The sequence below is a fragment of the Penicillium chermesinum genome (assembly GCF_028974085.1).
Source record: "Penicillium chermesinum strain IBT 19713 chromosome Unknown utg000001l:1.0-1975020.0:1.0-1976611.0, whole genome shotgun sequence".
In the NCBI taxonomy this organism is placed as follows: Eukaryota; Fungi; Ascomycota; class Eurotiomycetes; order Eurotiales; family Aspergillaceae; genus Penicillium; species Penicillium chermesinum.
Window position 1 is genome coordinate 1,811,567 of NW_026695311.1, and position 16,910 is coordinate 1,828,476.

General features: G+C 50.3%; 9 protein-coding genes across 9 annotated transcripts; 7 read left to right on the forward strand and 2 right to left on the reverse strand.

Annotated features, from left to right (window-relative positions):
- Positions 1-713: 713 nt before the first annotated feature.
- On the forward strand, positions 714-1,459 carry N7468_000700 (peroxiredoxin family protein; the record flags this gene model as incomplete). The annotated part of the gene is made up of 5 exons (XM_058469997.1): positions 714-771; positions 803-925; positions 993-1,156; positions 1,220-1,366; positions 1,424-1,459. 5 exons carry the CDS (start codon positions 714-716, stop codon positions 1,457-1,459), a joined length of 528 nt encoding a protein of 175 aa, XP_058336028.1.
- A 473-nt stretch (positions 1,460-1,932) lies between these two features.
- Positions 1,933-2,133, reverse strand: N7468_000701 (uncharacterized protein; the record flags this gene model as incomplete). The annotated part of the gene is made up of 1 exon (XM_058469998.1): positions 1,933-2,133. The coding sequence occupies one exon, from the start codon at positions 2,131-2,133 to the stop codon at positions 1,933-1,935; it is 201 nt and encodes a 66-aa protein (XP_058336029.1).
- A 2,587-nt stretch (positions 2,134-4,720) lies between these two features.
- Positions 4,721-6,141, forward strand: N7468_000702 (uncharacterized protein; the record flags this gene model as incomplete). The annotated part of the gene is made up of 2 exons (XM_058469999.1): positions 4,721-5,774; positions 5,855-6,141. The coding sequence occupies 2 exons, from the start codon at positions 4,721-4,723 to the stop codon at positions 6,139-6,141; spliced, it is 1,341 nt and encodes a 446-aa protein (XP_058336030.1).
- Positions 6,142-6,720: 579 nt separating this feature from the next.
- Positions 6,721-6,966, forward strand: N7468_000703 (uncharacterized protein; the record flags this gene model as incomplete). The annotated part of the gene is made up of 1 exon (XM_058470000.1): positions 6,721-6,966. The coding sequence occupies one exon, from the start codon at positions 6,721-6,723 to the stop codon at positions 6,964-6,966; it is 246 nt and encodes an 81-aa protein (XP_058336031.1).
- Positions 6,967-7,094: 128 nt separating this feature from the next.
- N7468_000704 (uncharacterized protein) lies at positions 7,095-8,227 on the forward strand (the record flags this gene model as incomplete). The annotated part of the gene is made up of 2 exons (XM_058470001.1): positions 7,095-7,707; positions 7,890-8,227. The coding sequence occupies 2 exons, from the start codon at positions 7,095-7,097 to the stop codon at positions 8,225-8,227; spliced, it is 951 nt and encodes a 316-aa protein (XP_058336032.1).
- Positions 8,228-8,323: 96 nt separating this feature from the next.
- Positions 8,324-8,893, forward strand: N7468_000705 (thioesterase domain-containing protein; the record flags this gene model as incomplete). Its single annotated transcript, XM_058470002.1, has 1 exon — positions 8,324-8,893. One exon carries the CDS (start codon positions 8,324-8,326, stop codon positions 8,891-8,893), a length of 570 nt encoding a protein of 189 aa, XP_058336033.1.
- A 2,211-nt stretch (positions 8,894-11,104) lies between these two features.
- N7468_000706 (putative glycosyl transferase family 8 family) lies at positions 11,105-12,109 on the reverse strand (the record flags this gene model as incomplete). The annotated part of the gene is made up of 1 exon (XM_058470003.1): positions 11,105-12,109. The coding sequence occupies one exon, from the start codon at positions 12,107-12,109 to the stop codon at positions 11,105-11,107; it is 1,005 nt and encodes a 334-aa protein (XP_058336034.1).
- Positions 12,110-13,944: 1,835 nt separating this feature from the next.
- On the forward strand, positions 13,945-14,288 carry N7468_000707 (DUF1962 domain-containing protein; the record flags this gene model as incomplete). The annotated part of the gene is made up of 2 exons (XM_058470004.1): positions 13,945-14,139; positions 14,199-14,288. 2 exons carry the CDS (start codon positions 13,945-13,947, stop codon positions 14,286-14,288), a joined length of 285 nt encoding a protein of 94 aa, XP_058336035.1.
- A 1,270-nt stretch (positions 14,289-15,558) lies between these two features.
- On the forward strand, positions 15,559-16,539 carry N7468_000708 (PhzF family phenazine biosynthesis protein; the record flags this gene model as incomplete). The annotated part of the gene is made up of 1 exon (XM_058470005.1): positions 15,559-16,539. One exon carries the CDS (start codon positions 15,559-15,561, stop codon positions 16,537-16,539), a length of 981 nt encoding a protein of 326 aa, XP_058336036.1.
- Between the last annotated feature and the right edge of the window lie 371 nt (positions 16,540-16,910).

The window sequence follows — 16,910 nt, forward strand, 5'->3', positions numbered from 1 at the left end:
CGGAGTAGGGAAAATGGCAGGATCACGGCTGGACAAGGAGGCTGGTGTATACCACATGCCACAGCGTAAAAAGAAGGCGGACCCGTGACCGCAGAAGAGAGCAAGAAAGGGCGAGATACGCGCCCAAAGCCTGGTGAGTCGCAGAGCTCTGTAGACCCCCATCTCACAGTCGTAGAGAATCGCCTTGAACAAATGGGCGTCCAATAGGGAAAGTGCGCTACTTTTAGTGGATCGATTGGTACCATCAGTGGACCATAAGTCATCCTCTCCAGGAACGTATTCGGCCCAATCTAAGCTTTATGCATTAAGTACTAGTAGCATTGCACATCAATTCATGACAAATCGAGATCAGATAACTAGTCATTGGCTGGTGATTCGCCTTCAAATGCGGACGAGTTCGCGCAAATTGCGTGATCTCGTGCGGACGACGCGGTTTCCAGTGCTTTTCCAGTGCTTTTGCGAGTGCAATCGTCTTCGTGCTTCGAGGCTCGTAACCAACAAAACCGAAGAACGCCATCCTCACTCAGCAGTCCGCTCACGTCCTCGAGGCAAAAAGCTCAGAGAAAATGAAGTGAAAGTGCGGCCTTCGGCAGGTTCCGGCCCCATCGATGATCCTCACATCTCCGAAGGTCCTCGGCCCACTCTCCTGCTTAAACTGTAACTTGCCCCTCACTCGACTTCTTCCCTTCGACAATCCTCTACAGTCTCCCACAATGCCTACTTTGAAGCCCGGCGACACGTTCCCCAGTGACGTGACCTTCCAGGAAGTCCGTCGAGAGCCGACGCCCTTGCAATTTCTAAGCAACGAGCAGGTACATTCCATGGTCGGAAGAAAGCGGTGACATCACCTCCTGCGGGATTCCGATCAACTACAATGCCTCAAAGGAGTGGGCCGACAAGAAGGTCGTGCTCTTTTCGGTGCCAGGTAAAGCCATCAGAGATCAATTGATATTCCATGTTCCTAGCCGGAGGTCTAACGTCGCAATCGGTAGGTGCTTTCACCCCGACCTGCTCCGTGAACCACGTCCCTGGCTACATCCAGAAGCTGCCCCAACTCCGCGAGAAGGGTGTGGATATCGTGGCCGTCATTGCCTTCAATGACCCCTTCGTGATGAGTGCGTGGGGCAAGGCCAACAATGTCCGGGGTGATGATATCGTAAGGCCCACCACCTTCGAGCCCTGACCTTGCTGCTTATGACTCACTCACCTTACCCTGTAGCTTTTCCTCACCGACCCCGATGCCAAATTCTCGAAGAGCATTGGCTGGGCAGACGAGGCATCTGGCCGTACCGGCCGATATGCTATCACCATCGACCACGGCAAGATCGGCTATGCTGGAATCGAGACTGATCGTGCCGTTGTAAAGGTCAGTCCACGAGATTTCTCATCTTCACTCATTTACTGACATGTACGTTTCTTTTAGCATTCCGGTGTTGATGCCGTGCTTGCATCGCTGTAGATGTGATACACGATGCACTTCGATTCGTTCCCACCACATTGGTAGTAGCGAGATCAGAGGCAAGGCGTGATTCAAGGCCACAGACCGTCATTAGATCCAGTCAAGTTTCTTGCCTTAGCCTTAGTCACAGTCAGAATCAATTTCGAATTTTTGCACAGGATTTCAAGTTTAGTAGCCACAGACGTTCAACATCATAACTCGCAACGAGGGTAGCGGAATAAAATTTGCAAACCTAGAAAAAGAAATGGATCTCTCAAGCTAGTTCCGCTGGCAAGCACGAGCTCTTAGATGTGGATGACATGTCAACAAGTTGGCATATTGCTAAAATCTGCCTCATAGCTACGCCATGAGGCCCAATGGCCGTGACTGCGCTGAGAGACAGACAGACAATGTTCGGCCCCCTGCTCTTTCGGAAGATTGCTTAGCCAGATTTTATCCTCATCGGGCATCCTCTGTCTGACCCAAAAGGTAATTCAATAATTCAACCCCGCAGGGCATGAATAGTAGCAGCGGTTCAAGCGTTGGACTGTTAGACCTTTTGGGGGACGGTAATGTGTCTGCCCTGCCGTATCCGGGCCAGAGCTCTCCAGATGGTGCAAGCAGGGTGAAAGGTCTGGCACGCTTTCCTTTGTGGCCACGGATGGGTTACCGTTATGGGGTGTTGGAGTTCCCATCATGGATGTTTATGTACGGTTCTACTTAAGAGACTGCTGCGGGGCACACCTTGCTAAGAGTTCTTTTTCGGCTGATGACTCAAGATGGAAAGCATTTATCAGCTTTTACTGGACATCGCCCTGGACTGCGGGTTGGGGACTTGGATTGTTGCGCTGTAGCTTGTTCTCGAGCCGTCTTTGGCTCCGCTCAGCTAGGAAAGCGTCTGATACGTGAAGACCCGGCCGGGAAGAGCTGGGGCCTCTGCACACGAGGGAAGTCGATCCTGATGACCGGCAGGTGATTCAGAAAAGCCCTTCATCCTGCTCAGGGTCAGGGTTATGTTGACGTTCTCGGAGGCATGTTGTTTCGGCGAGATCGGGCTACTTAATCGAGTTGTTAGCCTTGGAGCCCTAGAGCGTGACTAGTTAGTTAACTAGTTAACTACGTTAGATTACTAAGACGTGTGCGAAAAAGGGCATTTGCTGTTTTCAGCCAATCCAGATTCGTTCTGGGAAGTTTGAGCGTCAGGTAAAGGGTCACCTGATTGCCCCACACGAAAAAGCGGGGACATCTGGCAGACGTGGGGCAGCTGGACTATGGGCTATAGAGTACATAGAATTTATTCGGGCAAGAGGCTCGGATCTGGGGTTCACTCTAGGAACAGACAAAGCGTCTGTCCCTCTTCACCTTAGGGAGAGGACGGTGAGAAGACCGTATCGTCGTGACCCGGGAAAGGCCCCGAATGCTGCACTCGGCCCGTTCTCAAGCCCCTACACTTAATGTTTCTAGGGTCTTCCACGCCAATGGAATTGCGATGAACGTGGGCCATGCGACTGAGCAAGTCTGTGTGGACTTCCCCGCATCGCGCAGGGTGGAGTGGTGACGACCACACAATTTCTATCCCCTCGGGAATTAGGCGCCCTATTCGACGTTACCGCATTCCGCGTGGTGTCTCTCAAAGGACATGACGCTCAGACTCTGGCAGGGTAGCTGTCTCAGACCTTGTGTGGTCACAATGTGGACTTCATGGCATGGCAATCCCATGGCCCGGGTGACTGTCTTTGGACTTGGCTATTTGCATTCGAGTAGACAAAGCCGCTAGCTGTGACTGCAATAGGATCCGCCAGATTCAAAACCGCTGAAGGGCAGGAATCCTTGCCAGTCGGTTTTCAAGCGCGAATCATCTTAAATGGCTAACTGGGCCTTCTCATTAGAAGTGGAAGCGATGGACAGAGGCGCGAAGTCGATAAAAACGTCGGGAGGATTCTCACCGACGCTAAGGCAAGATCGTTTGATGCGTCTCTATACGAGACGATGAAGCATCAATCATGTCGATAATATCGACAGGCCGCCGGGGGGGGGCGGTCTGGGCGCACGCGAGGCATGTTCAGCCGCCGTGATGCATTGGGTCGTACCAGAAACTCCCCACGCGGTCTCCCGGTGGCTTGAAGCCAAGGGTAACATGATCCTGGTCCAAGGCTTCCATGGTCGATCATGTACAAATCCGGGTGCTTGTCCCGAACCGAATCCAAAGCGTGCTGACCCTGACAACAATGCGCCGGCTTGGCGGCTATGCCTCTTGGAGGCCCCAGCCCCAGTCTCCAGGGTGCTTATGTCCAAGACTCGCCAAGATTCCAGGGGGCTAGCACCAATCATAATCGATCGGGGTATGCTAGACGTGATTAAAGAGGTGCGGCCTTATGTCAGAAGCTAGACAAGACCCGGAAAGCAGAACGGATCAAGGGGAAAGAGGGAATATGCGTGCAAAGAGGGCCAGGAGTCCCAGCAGGTAAATACGACCCCATTCCAGAAACAAGGCCAGAGAAGGTGAAGCTTCAACGAACCGTGGAAGGGCAAAAGCCCAACTCCAGGCCCGATTAGGTCCCGGAGCTGGATGAAACCATGTGGCGTGGAAGTCGACACTTGAAGTTGCATGCGCTAGAACCGCCACGCCCGCTGATTTGCCCACCGCGAGACGTGGGTTCAGATCCCTCTAAGAGCTTTCCTTGCTTCTATGGTTCGAGACGCCCTTTTAGTGTTTTTCTGGCGTCTTTAGTGGCCTTTAGTGGCTTTAGCGGGCTCGGGGCCCTTCCCTTCGTTTTCCCCCGCATCTCCGCAAAATCCTCTTTGGGGAATAAATGGGGCCCGTCGGGAGCAAAGCCCGCGTTGGGGCATGCGGAGGCGGTTGATTGGCTGAAGGTTGACAGGGTGCTGTTTGTAGAAATAAATTGGCTCTCTATTTATCTTCGCTTTCGTCCCCCCTCCTTCTTCCTTTCGTATCTGTACGGGATCGGATTTGCCTCTCCTTCGTAAGGTTGCTTCACTTGATCCCGCCCATCATGGGGTACGTGATCGGGAATATCTACATCATCACCACGGTGGCCGTCATTGGCGGTGCACTGTTTGGTTTCGATATTGCCTCAATGTCTGCTATGTAAGTTCCAATCATCCAAGGCCCAGTCTATCAGAGTCCATCTCTCGATGTACTGACGATTCTGCAGTCTCGGCACACAGCAATACAAATGCTTCTTCAACCAAACCGGTCATGACGATACTGGCGCGTGCGGGGGTCCCACCTCCTCTACACAAGGTGGAATTTCGGCCGCCATGCCCGGTGGCTCGTTTGTTGGTGCGCTGGTCTCCGGTTTCCTGACGGATTGGCTGGGCCGCAAACGTGCTATTCAAGGCGGCTCCATCATCTGGTGTATCGGAAGCGCAATCGTGTGTTCCTCGTTCAGCATCGGCCAGCTGGTGGTAGGCCGTTTCATCAACGGTCTTTCGGTCGGTGTTCTCAGCGCCCAAGTTCCGGTCTATGTCGCCGAATTGGCCCAGCCCAGTAAACGTGGTCAAGTGGTCGGAGCCCAGCAGTGGGCCATCACGTGGGGTATCTTGATCATGTTCTACATCTCCTATGGAAGCAGCTTCCTGGATGGCCCTGCCGCGTGGCGTCTCCCCTGGGGCTTGCAGATGATTCCCGCGGTCTTCCTCTTCTTCATGTTCTTCCTGCTGCCCGAAAGTCCCCGCTGGCTCGCGAAGCATGATCGCTGGGAGCAGGCTCATGAGGTCTTGGCTCTGGTCCACGCCAAGGGAGACCACTCTGCCCCGTTCGTTCTGACTGAGCTGCAAGAGATCCGGGAGATGGTCGAGTTTGAGCGCCGGAACAAGGACGCATCTTATGTCGAGCTGTTTAAGCCCCACATGATCTTCCGGACTCATATCGGAATGTTCACCCAAATTTGGTCCCAGCTCACCGGAATGAACGTTATGATGCTGTACATCACCTATGTTTTTGGAATGGCTGGCCTGTCCGGAAACGCCAATCTGATTGCCTCTTCGATCCAATATGTGATCAACGTGGTCATGACCATCCTTGCCCTGCTCTTCATTGATCGCTGGGGCCGCCGAACTCCTCTACTTGTCGGTTCTACCCTCATGATGATCTTCATGTTTGCCAACGGAGGTATCATGAAGTCATACGGCAAGCCGGCCCCGCCTGGCGGGGTGGACCACGTTGCGGAGGAATCTTGGGACTTGTCCGACGCGCCCGCGGCAGCGAAAGGGGTGATTGCCTGCACCTATCTGTTTGTCGCGAGTTATGCGCCAACTTGGGGCCCTGTCAGCTGGATCTACCCTCCAGAGCTTTACCCATTGCGTCTCCGTGGTAAGGCCGTCGCTTTGTCCACCGCCAGTAACTGGATCTTCAACTTCGCTCTGTCATATTTCGTGCCTCCCGCTTTTGAGAACATCAAATGGAAGACCTACCTGGTGTTTGGTGTATTCTGTTTCGCGATGACAGTGCACGTGTTCTTCTGCTCCCGGAAACTGCTGGCAAGACCCTCGAAGACGTGGAAACCATGTTCACCACCCCCGGGCTGCGGGCATGGAAGACCAATGTCCAGTTCCGACATGTCCGACAGCTGGAGCAAGGGGCCATTCAATCAGAGAAGCTCGCAGACTTGCAGGCCGAGCCTGGTGTCTCTCATCAGGAGTCCGCAGACAAGGAGACCTCGGTGACCCCCAAGGTGTAAGCATCTTCTTCGAAGGATTGGCATCTTCGACAATGTTGGCTTCTGACTGAAACTGCTTTGAAACTACTCCATACCCCAAGAACTTCCCTTTGCTATGGCTAATTATTGTTGCTGGTCCATTTCTAATCATACGTCACATATCGTCTTTAAAAAGGATATTCTCATTAATACTTACATTGTTGAGCCCGGTACCTTGAAGATATCTAATTATTCTACGGTCTTGCCCAAACCTTAGGCAATACAGGCGAGAGTTCTGCCGAGTCAGCACACACCCGTAGTTGATACTTGGCAATGAGGCAATAATCGCTTTCTTAAAAAAGCGGAATAGCCCTGTCTGGCTGTCAAGTATCTGTTATTGTTGACATGTTGGGCTCTCGTCGACTTATCCTCTCCTCATTGAAGTAGACCTGTAATGACCCGCTCATAAGGTTGGCTGCCTTTCCCGATCAATTCGCATGGACTTCCTATCAACTGTTGAGTCATAGGGTGCAGCAGACGCCCCAAACCCTTGCCGTAGAGTGCCACCAGGGCGGGCAGACAAGAACATTGACATACGAACAACTCGAAGCGCAGGTCCAAATGGTCGTATCTAGTCTTGCGGCTGCTGGCATTGAGCAGCGGACACGGATTGCGCTGTTCTTGGACAAGTCTCTCGAGCTTGTTGTGTCCATATTTGCAGCCCACTGTATAGGTTGTGCATACGTCCCATTGGATATCGAGAGTCCGGCAGCAAGTATCAACACGCTCATCGAGAAAATCGAGCCATCCGCTATCATCACAACACCAGCTCTGAGAGCTAGCTTGCCAAAACGGTCTCTGTCTTGACAATGGACACACTCTTTCGCTCTCGAAAATCTCCGTTCGTTTCTCGTCAATTTCAGAAAGCTGGACTCGACGACCTTGCAGCTATATTGTTCACGAGTGGCACCACAGGGACCCCCAAGGGCGTCTCCATGCCTCATCGTCAGGTTGTCGGATACGGCATTATGATGGCCCAGGCACTCGAATACACAGCAGCAGATCGGATTTTCTGGTTTGCAAGACCAGTGTTTGATGTTTCTCAGAGTGACCTTTTCGGCGCCGTATTTGCTGGAGCAACTCTCGTTATCACGCCGCATGCCGACGCCATGGCCCGCCTCGCCCCGTTGCTTGTCAAATTACGGATTACTTCGACCAGTATCACTCCATCAATTGCTTCTTTACTCCGACCGCAGAATTTTCCACTCATTCGTTCGCTATTCCTCGCTGACGAGATGGCCTCACAAGAGGTCATCCGACGCTGGTCGGCGGCGGTTCGTGTCATTAACGGCTATGGGCCCACCGAAGGTGTGGTGGTCGCATGGAAGCACATGAACCCCAGCACCAGTCCGCACTGCATTGGACGTCCGGCAATTGGTATGAATGTCTTCGTGTTGGATGCAAAGATGCGCCAAGTTCCTATTGGCGTGCGCGGGACAATCTGGATTGCGGGACGGCAATTGTCCCAGGGATACTTTGGACAGCCTAGCGCGACTGACCAAGTCTTCCGGTCCAATCTTTTCGGGCATAGGCTCATGTACAACACCGGTAAGGAACTTGTACCCTGCTCCGCAAATAGCCAAGCTACTTCGTCGGTAGTTCGAAAAGGTAAATAATGATCCTTTCTTTCTTCTATGGTGCAGGTGACATTGGCGCTTGGAGTCATGATGGCGAGTTACTCTATCTCTGTCGGGAAGATCGCCAGGTCAAGATTAACGGACGACGCGTAGAGTTGGCTGAGATCGAAAGTGCCCTTTCCAATTATAGCGTTCAAGTGGCCGTTTTGCTTCTCAATAGATCAGGGTGTTTAAAAGAGTTAGTCGCCTTCTTTGCGCAAGAAGATGAATCTCGAAAGGATCGTTCGGTTATGGCGGCTGAGCTCTTAGCGCAAGCTAACCGACGTCTGCCACCTCACATGGTGCCTCAGCGCTTGATCTTCGTGCCTCGTCTGCCATTGAACGGGAATGCCAAGGTTGATACCACAAGCCTTGAACAAGCTTACCTGAATGGATCTCTGCCAGATATCAGCGCCAAACCCACAAAGTTGTCCCACGCACGGCAGGACTGAAGCTCTTCAGAACTTACTCTGACAGATGAGGAGCTAGATGCGCGTCTTTCTGAAGCGCTGATTCGTTTTCCTCCCGTGATGAGCGCCGAAAGCAAAATGTCAGTCGAGGTATCCGAGCGACCAAACATGTTTCTCTTCTTCGCTGTGACAGGCACCTCGGTCCAATACCGCTTGCTAGCACAGCGCCCGTCTACCTACCAAGTCATCCGTGTGGACCATCCTCGTACAAACCAGCCTGAAGCATATCCGTCCATTACCAGTATGGCGGCCGACCTCGTGGAACTTCTGCGCCGACAACAACCGAGGGGCCCATACACTCTGGCTGGATTTTCATTTGGAGGGCTTGTTGCCTGGGCTGTCGCACAATATCTCGAGCAGAAGCATGGCGAGACTATTCGTCTGATTTTGATTGATAGCGAAGCCCTTGTACAAGCGCCAATCCCACCTCAGGCCAGCATGCAGGACTCTCAATCGGTGGTCACGGTACAGGCAACGCGCGAGAAGATGTACGAGCGACTCTTTGACATTCCCAGCCGGAGCATTGCAGATCCCACTACAATGCCCGAGCTTGCCGGTTTCGGGACGTTCTGCTCGCTCATGCGCACCACAATCTTGCCATTCATGTTGTCTTTCAGCCGGAAGTGTTACACGGGCCTATTTTGCTGATTCGTCGCTGCGCGAAGAAAGAAAATAGTTATGCAGAAGTGGAAGATGATAGCAATTCTTCTCCCCATCAAAGCGCATGTCGAGGAACTAATGGATTCGCCGAATTTGCCGCGGGGCATCTTGATGTCCGCTGTGTGCCAAGCTCAGACCATTATACAATGCTGAAGGAGGAACGGTGCTTGCAAGCAATCAGCAAGATATTAGAAGCGTATTGGCACGAGAAAGAATGATTATTCCGCATTAGCCATCATTATGAGCAATAGATGGCTACCATTGTCATTAGCACCTTAGGGGATCAATTATGAATGAAAAAGGAGCTCTATTACTTGTTCATCAGTATATCACTACTTACAAGGCTATAGTAGCCGATGATAGCCACGTTTCAAGATAGAATCCTCTACAAATTGTTGAAAAGTACTTATCCACGCCAGGTGGAATCTGCAAGGTCGGACTGCGAATAGGTGGGTTCCCTGATCGCGGACCGCGAGTTCGTGTTTTAAACACGTGAAAAACTTGCAGTTTGGTGGATTAATTAGAGATCTGAATTACCTTACAAAACTGTAGCTTTCTATTGGCCTCAAAAATTTCGAATATTCCTACGAATCTGCTCATCCATGCTCGACGAAATTACCAGTCGACGTTCTCCGGTTGACCGAATTCCCCAAGATCTTCAGACATAGCGCACAAGATGAAAGGCTTGCCAAGGAAATTGATGATATGCATGAGCTGCATGGAGAAGATCCTCTGCCTTTATTGGACGACTACACTAAGCCCTTGGTTTATCCCTCTCCGCGTGCCCTTCAATCTTAAACATGCTACCAACCACTCTGTGGCATGACTGGCGTGGAGGAATTTGGGGTAGGGCTGGTTTTGATTCCAAGTCCGATAAGTGACTAAGAGCGTTGATACTTGAGAAGCAACATTTTTCAAAATTTTGGTGGTCAGCATACCATGTGGTTAACTCCAAAGCCGGCCTCATTGGACAGCCCGGGAATGAAGCGGTACATCGGCTAGCTAAGAGAGTGGTAGTCTTAGGCAAGATACCCTCCGCCCGCTAGTCTCTAGGAAGAAAGGATTGATCCGCGAGCGACAACCACCGCGCCCGAAGAGATAAAAGATGGAAAACATCGAGCAAAGGCGCTCACTTACGCGAGACCGATGGCAATTCACCAAGTATCTGTACAATAGGACCGTCGGGGCTCTACGAAGGGATCGGGCGTATCTGTTGGCACAGCTCCACATGGACCACATACGGTAGGTTACCTATGCCAGAACTCGTCGATTCAGTGACAACACGGGACCGGTCGTGAAAACCCAGGTTTTGGTGAGTGCTCGTCCTCGTGAATAGGTCTGTCTCTCACAAGGTGTCCTTCTTTGATGAATTGAGCTACCGCATGGATCGATCCTAGCTTAGCTGCCCGGAGAGTGCCAGCTCAGTTATGATGATTCAGTAGATAATAGAAGCGATGGTTAGCCCGCACTAGCCCACGAAGATCCTGTTCCGATTGCAAGTGCTCCAATCAGGGGTATGACCTCGTTGGGAACGGTCAAAATGAACATTCTTGAATCAGTTTCAGGTACAGTTCTTAGGATAACGGATAGGCTTGATGTTATTTTATCCGGTACCTGGGATGGGGGCGTTGATAAGTGACATAGATATAAGGGATGTATCAGTAATGCGTGAGGTGAGGATTTTGGGTGGAACAAGGCCTCGCCAAAACCGCCCACGAAAGCCACCGGGTTCCTCCCGGGCTCGTGAGTCTGATGTTAGTCAGCACGCCTGCCCACGCATCTGTGCGATGTCAGTTGGATCCATGGATAGCTTGGAGTTAGGTATGCTAATTGCAAGGATAGTTAATGAACGAGGGCTATGACCACGTGTTTGTCTCCATATACCTTATATATAAGTACGACCAGCCATGTCTACACAAGCCATATCCGTATATCATAGTATGCTGAGAAAACTAATGAGGCCAAGCGCGATTAATATTAGTGAGGATTGATTCATTGATTAATTGATTCATTGATGGAAGTTCCTCGGGGATCTGCTGTTAAGGGTAGACACTTTGCCCTTTCGGGTTAGGCTTGACTCCACACGGGGTTGTCAGTCTGTTACAACCAATGCTTGGCGGTCAGCAGGCTCGAGTTCATGAATAAACAGGATCATATATTGTATGGTTACCTGAATTATTCTTTATGAGCAAACGACAGCTAGTGGTTCAGATAAGCAGCCATTTCGTCCATCGTCTCTTCTATGCGACCTTGAACGGCTTCGTTTGCGGCGGGCCGCCACCACGCATGGTTGATCGATCTCAATCCATTTTCAATATCCCATCGACTGGGACCTGTCATGCTCCATCCTGGTCCGATGCTTCTCCAGGGCATAGGTCCGTCTGTGCGGTGGGCATAGTTGAGAATGCTTTGGGTCAAATGATCAAAGCTTGATTGTTCCATTGAATGTAACAACCGAATATAGTACTCGAACATGTCGCTTGAAGGGTGCGTCACAAAGAAGCCAGTACTCATCGCATTGAGGTTCTCTATTTTATCACGCCGGACACCGCCATCGGATAATTTTGAATCCACATACCGTTGATTCCATCCCGCCATCATATAGCTTTGTGGTAGGTGATCTTGGGCATCGATTGTCATCTGTATTATAGTTGTTGTTGTGTCTTCGAAAATATCATCCAATGGATCAAGAACAACAGATGTTGGATCTAGGTATAGAACTTTGTCGTACTCCGACAATTGCCATATATTCAAGCCAACCGGGACAGGGACGTCCTTGTATTTCTCGGAAAAGGGCAGCGTTTCGACAGGGATCACAAGGGCGCCGTCTCTTCTCAAAATATCACGATCACTTTCCGGGATTTCGGAAGTTACAAGAATGATCAGCTGTGCATTCGGGATTTTAGTACGTGTGCGCGGATTGCGAAGTAATTGGAAGGAAAGTAGTCGTGTTGCCTGAAGATATGGCGTTTTGACATCAGGGTATTCCAGATCACTTCGTCTTGTCAGGATCGTGGCGAATGCATATCGAGGTGGTTGGCCTCGGGGGCCTGGAGAGCCCGTCGATAAATCGGTTGGTTTTGGCGTAAATACATGTGGGCAGATGGCCCAAATCAGAACAACGAAGCCGAGAAATATAGTCGCTGAGGCCTTCCAGGAAGTCCGAGCAGGAATTGTTTGTCGTGACTTAGAACTCCGAGCCATCTTGTCATCGATCGATTGAAGAGGAGGATGGCTGCATACCGAGGGACTGCACAAGAAGATCTCTTAATATCTTAGGCCCGAAAAGATCTTGGCGAGGACGGTGTTGAATATTACACATTATTTACACGCCATCTGCAAATATGGTAATGGTATTACCGGATATCTCGGCCGCTGCTGAGGAGTTACTCGCACTACCAAAGAGAGTAGCATTCTACGTATATCGTTGGCCCCAAGCTGTGTTGACAGTCACAAGTCAAGGTAGTCGACGGAAAAAGGATTACCTGATTACTTGTTTCCCATCAGGCTCCGCGATCGGCAGGCCCCACGTATCAGAGGACCTTGATGGATTGCGGACCGGCCGGAACGGAAGATCCCGCCCCCAAACTACGATCTCGATCTTCTGGCCAGTTGAACGGCACCCCCACAGGAAAGGCGCGATGTAGATCATGACCATTGAATCGCCGGGCTCCACACAGCGCCGGAACTTCCCCTTTTTGTCGCCTCTAATCGTACTTAGTTCATGCGGTCGGCACATGAAACTCTTGGCTCCGGGGCCTGATCCAAGTGGGACTGATTCCTTATCGAACCAATATCCCCATGACAGACGCAAGCGAATAGCATTTCTTCTCAGAACTCTTCGCCGTGGCTAGTCGGCCACAGCACGGAGCCCAGTTTTTCGGATATAAGACGACCACCAAAACCGCGTCAGGCATTCAGTATATCCGGCCAAGGCATCAGGAGATCCCTTCTTTGCGGTAGGGATTTACTCTCACCCCAATAAAAAGCCAACTCCCCGGTTGGACTTGGGCAAGACAGTAATGGGGCCAGTGCACCGCAATGTCAGCTGTAAGCTTTAGATTCGGCATTGGTGGACGGGAGTGCCTCGTCACAAAAGTACCTCCATCTGGGCCTTGCAGTATTGATTCTTCAAGCTTTTCATGGTACCCGCCAGCGGGCCAAGCACTCATGAACTAGATATCACAGGACTGCCTGCGTTCTACAATTACACCACCTACAATCATATTCAAAAGGATGTGCAGCCGGAGATTTGAGTAGCCAAAGCCCTACATTTTCTGCCAGTAGAACTACCATTTCTATTTACTATTATGTCATCTTTCATAGTGAGTAGGTTTCCCATGCGGTGAGCTTTAGCTGCCTTGTTGTCATTAGCAGTAATGCAGTCTCGTTTATTCCGGAGTGGGAATGTATTAGGGGGCTGTGTGTCCTATACATGCCGCATAGTGGTATTATATCCAGCATGTTTTACACGTTACGTAAGAGAAAGTCATGTCTTTCCAGGAAAAAAAAAAAAACTAATTAAACATATTCATCGGGCTGAACTCGGCCTGCAGCTAGCGTCGCATTGTGTTGCCACCTTTGATGTATCCCTGAAGGCCGCATATACCCCTGTCGTGTGCAGCCTATAGCCATAGCGGTAGGCATGATTGCCAAGAAGCTCTCAATTCCGCCAAGCTGAGGGGGATGTTAATACTTATGTGTGAAGTTTGATAAAGCGCCTTATGCCGGAACGCCTTAAAACTTCCTTATGCCGGATGCCTTAAAACTTCCTCATGTTGGACGCCTGAGGGTCCACATATTGCTTCAAAGTTCATTCCGAACGGCAGTAGTCTATATCCGAGATTTTTCGTGAGCTGAGAAAGGGGCGTTCTCTGTTCTCTATGACGTCCTTATGTAGTAAGATAGATGGGCTTGGCTATTGCCGGGCGGACTATAAAGTCATTGAGCTTGCTCCTGGAAGCCAGACCATTCTACAAGTCAACAACCTCATTCTAAATAACCCATTTCAATACAATCAACTATCGACTCTGTTCAATATGAAGTTTACCGCTATCCTCTGCACTCTTATGGCTGCCGCAGCCGTGAACGCCTCAGCAGTCCCTTTCCTGGAGACAAGAGCGGCACTTGACACATGCGGTGCCGGCTATGGCGGTGACCAGCGGCGCACAAACAGCCCTTGCGAGTCTTCGAACGGGGATAGGCACTTCTGCGGTTGCGATAGAACAGACGTGGTATGCCATATATTGGATCTGAATGAATTGTCTTTGCTAATAAATATGACGTCGAAAAGGTCCAGTGCGAGAACGGGGTCTGGACGGAGATTCAAGACTGTGGAAGTGGCACCTGCCACGGTACCAACGATGGGGCAGCCGTTTGCTAGGATGGGATCGAATGTGATTGCATTGGTCCGGAAATTGTTTATACTGGCACGCCACCGTAAATACTAGGCTGATTTGGAAAGATTCAACATCAACCAATTGCCCTGGCTATTTCTTTTCTGTTCTCATGTCCTTCCAATACTTGTGTTGGGACCGAAGTATAGCTCGACGCTCTTTACCTGTTATACTCTTCGAATACTACTTGTGCCGCTACTTACCTACTGGTTATGATCAGGTATCACCTAATGAAAAGTAGAGACCAATGAAAACATAGATAGTGCGAGGTGAGGCTCACTCGGGCGTTTCGTGGAATATTGCCTTAAAAGGATTGAGGGAGTTGTTACAATATACTTAATATTTTCTTCCAGTTTAGGCCATCGTTATTTGAACGATGCACGTAGGTTGAGGGAACGATTTTTCGCGAAATCTCCGTGGGTGGAATGTGTTTGTGGACAGGTCAAAGTTGAGACTTGAGCTCCTTGCTCAAATTAACGATCAACGGTGTTATATCAGGACGCCGAATCTGATGTAGTTGCTACGAAGATGGCAGCGAGATATGCATTGGAACACCAGAATACTGCGGGTGACCAGCTGTTCTACTACGGGCGCACCGCGGTGAACAACCCAAAAAATATCGAGTCCATCTGTGTGTTCAATGAGTTTTGTACACACATTTACACAACCATATGAACGATATACCACTCTCATATCCGACTCAAGTGTACGATACATTTGTTATAGGAAGCGCCGGTGCCGTGCGGGGATGTCAATGAATAACTTAACTGCTATCTAAATAACTCTCTGTATATATCTATATTGCTATACGATAGTGGTGTAGTCTGTACGATTGCCGAAAATGGTAACACGTATGGTGAAGCTCCTCGCAAACGAGACCCCATTCAGTAAATCAAACCGTAGGGAAACATTTACCTGTATAGGCATACTCCAAACACCAAGCAAAGATATTCAGGTCAATGTGTTCTATAAGGAGGCAGGGTTGGAACATTTTGGATTCGAGAGCATAAGTAACTATCTGTAGGAGGACTTGACTGGTTCAGCACTGACTGGAGAGAGAAGAAATCCTTCTTGTCAAAAGGACTCGCTCTCCTTGAGGCCGCCCACCTGCGCCATTGTTGGGGGCTGGAGAAACTTTCCCAATGCTTCTCTCACATGATCACTCCAAAGCGGGTAACGGTCTGGTTCGGCAAATGCATGTGGAAATCGAATGTTCTCAAGCACCATCTAATTCACCTTGCCCATACTGTATCGAAAATGTCCTCCCCTACAAATGCAACCGCACACGCAATGCGTGTCTTCCCTGTAACTTTGGACGCCCCAGGAAGTGCGGGCAACCCCACAACAGTATTCCTGAATGCGGGGCGGTTGACTTCCGTTGAAATGCAACAGCTTGCGCAAGCTTGCAAACATGAGTGCGGGTTCGTTGTGGCAGGTCCTGTATTAGCAGGTAATGCCGATCCACCTCGCTACAATGTGTCAATCAAGTTCTGGGTTCCTGGCCACGAGATGGAAATGTGTGGGCATGCAACTATAGGTGCTCTTTGGCTCATGGATCGGCTCGGCATGTTCGCCAACGCCCCCAACGTGTCCGTGTCAACCAAAGCCGGCACCTACGAGGCGCTGCTGCTACCGGAGATCGACAAGGGTAGCGATGGTTCAATGGTGCGAAAGCACATTTGCATCTCACAACCCAGAGGGACAGCCAAATTCTTGTCACAGGATGCATGCCAGCTCATTGCAGAAGCACTCGACATTTCAACAGATAAAATGGCTGACCTCGAAGGAGTGCAAAACGCAATAACTTCTCGAACAAAGACTTTGGTTCCGTTGAAGGATGTTGAAACGTTGAACAGTCTGCAACCCAGTCAAGATTCAGTCCGGCATGTCTGCGAAACCATTGGCTCTACCGGCTTATATCCGTATGCCATGGTCGGCGATACCACCTTCAGTGCACGCCAATTCCCCAAATCGTCCGGGTACCTGGAAGATCCTGCGACCGGAATTGCAGCAACAGCTCTCGTCTGCGGGCTTTTGAGGAGAGAGGTTATACCAATAGGGACCACAGAGCCTATTATCGTGATGCAGGGCTGGGCTATGGGTTGTCCATCCGAAATAAGAGTGAAACTTAGGAGGGCATCTTCCGGCGACGTTGTTGGATATTGGTTGACTGGAAATGTGGTAGATATGCAGGTGGACGAACCTGTGTTGAGTATGTTGAACCGAATTACTAGGTAGAACGCATGTATATTGTACAAGTTAGAAGATATACATGGCAAACTTTTCCGAATACAATGCGATCGTGCCCACGGGTCCTGGCCTATCAAGCACAGTGAAACTCTTCGCCATGCCGTACCGTTGTTTTCAAACCTTAATGGAGAGACGACGGTTGATTATCGTCGACTTGATTCTATCACGTCATAAAACCCCTATCCTGAACGAAACTAGATTGAATAATATATTGAACTTATGATAGCTGGCCAAAAATGTCCGAGGCGGCGATCATTTATGCTAATCCTCCTACCAGGGTTCGGAGCATATTTTCTTTCGACAATTTAGCGGCTGTGATATGGATTGGGACCTCAAAACGTAAACACTGCCTGGAGCTT